Source organism: Herpailurus yagouaroundi, unplaced genomic scaffold, assembly GCF_014898765.1.
Source record: "Herpailurus yagouaroundi ecotype Mexico unplaced genomic scaffold, PumYag 66768, whole genome shotgun sequence".
NCBI classification, from domain to species: domain Eukaryota; kingdom Metazoa; phylum Chordata; class Mammalia; order Carnivora; family Felidae; genus Herpailurus; species Herpailurus yagouaroundi.
In genome coordinates, this window is record NW_024419669.1 from 1 (window position 1) to 5,348 (window position 5,348).

General features: G+C 49.1%; 1 gene segment (V, D, J or C); it reads left to right on the forward strand.

The window, feature by feature from the left end:
• The first annotated feature begins 3,129 nt into the window (after positions 1–3,129).
• On the forward strand, positions 3,130–4,087 carry LOC121024676 (T cell receptor beta variable 5-1-like). The segment is given in 3 exon segments: positions 3,130–3,404; positions 3,532–3,839; positions 4,049–4,087. Coding segments are annotated over 3 exon segments (396 nt in total).
• The last annotated feature ends 1,261 nt before the right edge of the window (positions 4,088–5,348 follow it).

Consider the following 5,348-nt stretch of genomic DNA (forward strand, 5'->3'; position numbering starts at 1 on the left):
GGACTCCCCTGGAGCTTGCTTCAGTCTTCCTGTCCTGAACCGTACTTCCTCTGCTGTTTCCCCAGGCTCATCTTTTTGACAATTTTGATCTGGCCTCAGTTTTCCTTTTTATTTAGGTTGACAGCTACATAAATAGAACCATATAATGAATGCTCTTTTTTAATTGGCTTTAATCTTTCTCAAAAATTAATATTTTTGAAATGTACTCACGTTGTTGTGTTTATGAGCAGTTTCTTCTTTCTTATTACTGTGTGGTATTCCATTGTATAAATGTAGTGAGATTTGTTTTTCCATTCTATTCTGCTTGGATACCAGGCTTGTAACAGTCTTCAGCTGTTATGGATAAAGTTGTTCTAAACATTCTTGGGCAAATAGTTGTGGATAAATGCATTTATTTCCCTCAGGTATAGACAAAAGAGTGAATTACTGATTCGCAGGGTGGATACACATTTGACTTCATTAGAAAGAGTTGAACGGTTTTCCAAAGTGGCCAATTTACACTACCGAGGGATGGGGGTCCCCTGGCTCCACTCCATTTGGTGACCTCCATCTTTTTATTATTATCCATTCCGTGGGGAATGTAGTGGTATCTCGTTTACATTTCACCACTGAGTAATGATGTTTGCTTTTGGGCCATTTCTATGTTCCTATTTTCTTTTGTAAGGGCCTGCTTTTATATATGTTCATTTAAAAAAAAATGGGTGGTTTTTATACTATGGATTTGTGGGAGATATTTTATGTTCTAGATAGGAGTCTTTTGACCATTGAATATGCCGAGTCTGTCTTCCTGGAGTGGCTTTGCCTTGTGCTTGCCTGATGTTGCCTCTCAATGAGTTCAAGTTTTACATGTTTGTAAAGTCTCATTTACAATTTTTTACTTTTGGGACACCTGGGTGGCTTAGTTAGTTAAGTGTCTGACTTCAGCTCAGGTCATGATCTCAAGGTTTGTGAGTTCAAGCCCCGCATCGGGCTTTCTGCTGTCAGCACGGAGCTTGCTTTGGGTCATCTGTCTCCCTCTCTCTCTCTCTCTCTCTCTCTCTCTCTCTTTCTCAAAAATAAAATAAAACATTAAAAAAATTAAAAATAAAACATGTTAAAAAAAGAAATTTATGTATTTTTTTTACTTTTCCTTCTCGTGCCCTTTGCATCCTGTCTAAAACATGTTTGCCTACCCCAAAGTTGAGTCTTTTCCTCCTTCTTTTTTTTTTTTGAGGTTTATTTATTTATTTTGAGAGAGAGAGAACATGAGTGTGGGAGGGGCAGAGAGGGAGGGAGAGAGAATCCAAGCAGGCACCACATCATCAGTGCAACGCCTGATGTGGGGCTTGATCCCATGAACCGTGAGATCAAGAGTTGGGCCCTTAACCAACTGAGCCACCCAGGTCCCCGAGTCTCTCCTTTCTATTTCCTGCTCTGCTCGGCTGTGGCTGCCCCATTCCTTGTTCTCTGTCATCAGCTGAAAATGCTCCACCTCCAAAATCACAAGGTAATGACCCCACTCTCTGCACACAGTTTCTTATCCCTCTTGTTCCTTGACGTTACTGGGATCTCCCATCCATTGGTATCCATGCTTCCTTCCTGTTCCCTGGGGTCCTTCCAAAGTCTCATTACCTCACACTAGGGTAAATTCAATGATGTTACATTCTTTTGATACAACCTTACAAACCATCTTCACTGTCCCACCAGAAATTTCTTAGATTGCCCTTACATCGCAGAAACCAAGCCAGAGTTGCATGCACTGATCTCTCTTTTTCACAGCGACAGCCGAGTGCCATCCTAATGAGCCACACACCTGCATGAACCAGTATCGTGATAAATCACTGGCTAATAACCTTACCTGCCTTTGCATCCCTGCTTTGAGATTCCAGTGTTCTTGTTAGCCTTCAAATATCTAACATGTGTCTAATATTTCAAACCTTTCTCACTCACCTTAAAATTTGCGTTTCTTTCCTTCTTGCTGTTTAAATCAAAAGCCAAGGGCACTGTCCCGTGAAGGACAACAACCGTGGGGGGGGGGGTCAGAGTGAGGGTCCTGAAGAGGGATCTCCCCAGAGCACCATGCTGTCTACCACATACATGAAGAAACTGGCCTGCCTTGAACTTGCCTAGGTGAGAGTAGGTGAGGAATATAGTCATTCTTCCCTGAAGCCTCTGGATTCTTTGTCCCCGAGTCACACTGTTCATTCTCATGTTCACGTTTCTCTACGCTTCTGCTGAGTATCTCAACAGTGCTAATTGCAGAATGTTTGGGCTTTTGTTGCTTTATTTTTTTAAGCCAAAATACCGCCTCCAGACCTCCTTCTCCCTTGTTATGTCTATTAGTGCACAGGTGTGGCGGGGCTAAGGGAAACTAGTTAGGGAAGAAGCATCATCCTAGGACTGGGGTAAGTGGGTGGCTCTTAACCCCTGAGCCAACTGGGCCCAAGGAAATGACACGTGTGGGTCCCTGGACACTCAGGCGCCGTGGCTAAGCCTGTTGGTGCTGTGGCCTCTAGCGGGGAAAAGAACTGACTGTGAGACGTAGCCCCGAGAAGGGAGCTGAGGGAACAGATCTCGCAAAGAGTCGGTGACCCCGTCCCCTTTTCTCCCCTGCCGTTATGTCCCATACGCAGAACCCAACTGCAAGGTCGAAAAGAAAGGACCCCAGTAAGTATCATCCACAGAGGTCAGCCCCTTAGGACAGGGTGGATCTGAAGGGATAAACATAAACTATCCAGAACATTACACCTGGGATTGCCTCGAGGGTGAGAAACCCCAGGGTGGCTAAGCCTGTGCTATAAGCCGATAAAGTCACGGAATGGTTTCTGGGGAATCTTCACTCCTAGTAATTTATAGGCAACCCAGGCCCCTCTGGATCCAATCAGATGGACTGAATCGTGGTGACTCTGCAGCACCAGCTACTCAGGACGAGGGGCTGGGAATGCTGTCGGGGAAAGGCACATGCAAAGACAAAGCTTGGTTCGAACCTAACATCTGACAGGGGATTTGAGGACACACAGGGAGGGTGGGGACAGAGTTTACTCACAGCCCGTCACCCCAGCCGGTGCGATGGTGGGCGAGCTCCAGCCGGAGAAGAGGTGGGGTAGGCAGGGCGGGTCGGTGGGGGGGGAGGGGTGGTCAGCAGGTGCCTCAGAGGAGGCCAGCCTCAGAGAAACATCAGCGCAGCCCCGTGGGCCCGCCTTCCTGCCCGTAGGCTGAGAGGGGAGTCTGGTGTGCCGGGCCCCGCTGTCCGTGGGGTGATGCCAACAGGGCAGTGCCGTCACAGAATCATCTTCCAGCCAGGAAAAGGGAACCCGAGAGCTCAGCTCTTACCCATCAGGACCAGAACCCCAAGCACAAGAGCCACGGCACTGCCATGGGCTCCAGGTTCCTCTGCTGGGTGATGCTTTGTGTGCTGGGAGCAGGTGAGTCCCGTGAACAAGGACAAGCATCGGTCTTCTGAGCTGGCTGACTCCTGAATCCTCCACTTTACCTTCTGGGTAAGCCATCAGGCTCTCTCCCATGCTCATTTTATGTCTGCATTTCCCACAGGGCCAGTGGAGGCTGGAGTCACCCAAACTCCAAGATACCTGATCAAAGCAAGAGGACAGCAAGGGACGCTGAGATGTTCCCCTATCTCTGGGCACTCCAGCGTATCTTGGTATCAACAGGCCCTGAATCAGGGTCCCCAGATCATCTTTGAGTTTTTTGAGTATACACAAAGAACAAAAGGAAACTTCCCGGATCGATTCTCAGGGCAACAGTTCCACAACTACACCTCTGAGCTGCATGTGAGGTCCTTGGAGCCGACGGACTCGGCCGTGTATCTCTGTGCCAGCAGCTTGGCACAGCCCTGCAGAGTCACCAGCCTTCTGTGCACAAACCTCCCTGCTTGCTCCAACAGCGACAGAGCACACAGGCTTCCACCCAGGGTTCACTCCTTCCAGGGAGCTTTTCAGTCATTTCGAAGACCTTTCCTGCATCCCCCTGAGTTCAGAGCACGGCCCACACAGAACCCAGGCTCACGGGCACGCACGCGCACTGAGCATTTCCACACCTGTCCCCACAGTACCAGGCGCTTGTCAAGTCCTGGGTGACTCCAGCATAGGAGGGGCAACCGAGCCCTCAGCGTGGGCTAGATCCTTTGTATATATTCTACGTTTTAACACTTTGTGACGATCATCCAAATCAAATACTCCTCTACCTTTTTTGTAGATGAAAAGAGGTGAGGAGGCTAAGTGGTTTCCCACGTGTCTCCTGGTCTAGAAGAACTGGGAGTCAGCTTGTCTGTGTTTCTCAAGCCCCAGCTTCCCCCACGTACCCTTCCCCCACCCATAGCCTCTGAGCCTCCCCATCAGTAGTTAGAGGCCCAGGCACCCCCAGAGCCCCCTGCGGCCCCGCTGAGCCGCGATGGAAAGTCCATGCACCATCATGGCCTGTTCCGTGGCAGCACTGGGGGACGTATAATTCCACACGGATTCCTCGTCATCTGTACCCATTCCTCATGTCTTTTCCTAATCTGTAGTTTACGTTTTCATTTTTACGGGGTGCTTTGCTGCACGCGAGTTTGATGTAATGCAGTTGAAATGACAGTTTTCTTGGTGTCTCCACGAAACAAATTCTTCCTTAAGTGAAAGCCTAAAAGTATTTTCCTTAATTTATTCCAGGAAAGTGACAATTTTACGTTTCACAAGAAAGAATAAGTGTACCTGGAATATATTTTCATGTGAGGAATGGAGCGGAGATCCAGGAATAAGACAAAGGGACATATATTCATTCGGGGCAGAGGAAATAGCCCGTAACAAAAGATTCCGAGGGACGAAAGGAGCACGGCACGTGCAAGGAGAAACCTGGACCCGCTTGAGCAGAGAGAGAGAGCCAGGGGGGAGGTGGGGGGCAAACAGTATAGGACCTTATAATGCTATAACCTCATGGAAGAAAGGCAGTCAGGAGCAGAGACCATATGAGTGAAGGTCTACGTCTGGATGTGGAGGGTGGTTGAGGGTAGACGAAGGTGGGAGGTGAATGAGGGAGTCACTGGCTGGCTCCACTGAGAGCCAGCCTTATTTCCCCAACACCCAGGCTGGAGAAATGTCCCCTTCATCTCCCATTCTGCCGCGACTCTGCATGGCCACCAGGCTCCTGTGCTGTGTGGCCCTTTGTCCCCTGGGGCCGGTGAGCCCTCTAGAGCCCTGTCCTGGGGCACACTAAGCCCTATTCTAAGCCTTTACTTTGAGTCTACCTTATCAGGGTCGCTCTTGGGCACTGTCTCCTGCTTCGGCTTCTCTCAACCTCGGGTGCCACGGGTACGGGAACTACCCAGACCCCCAAAGTAACAAGAACGGGACAGAAAGGGACATTGAGATGCG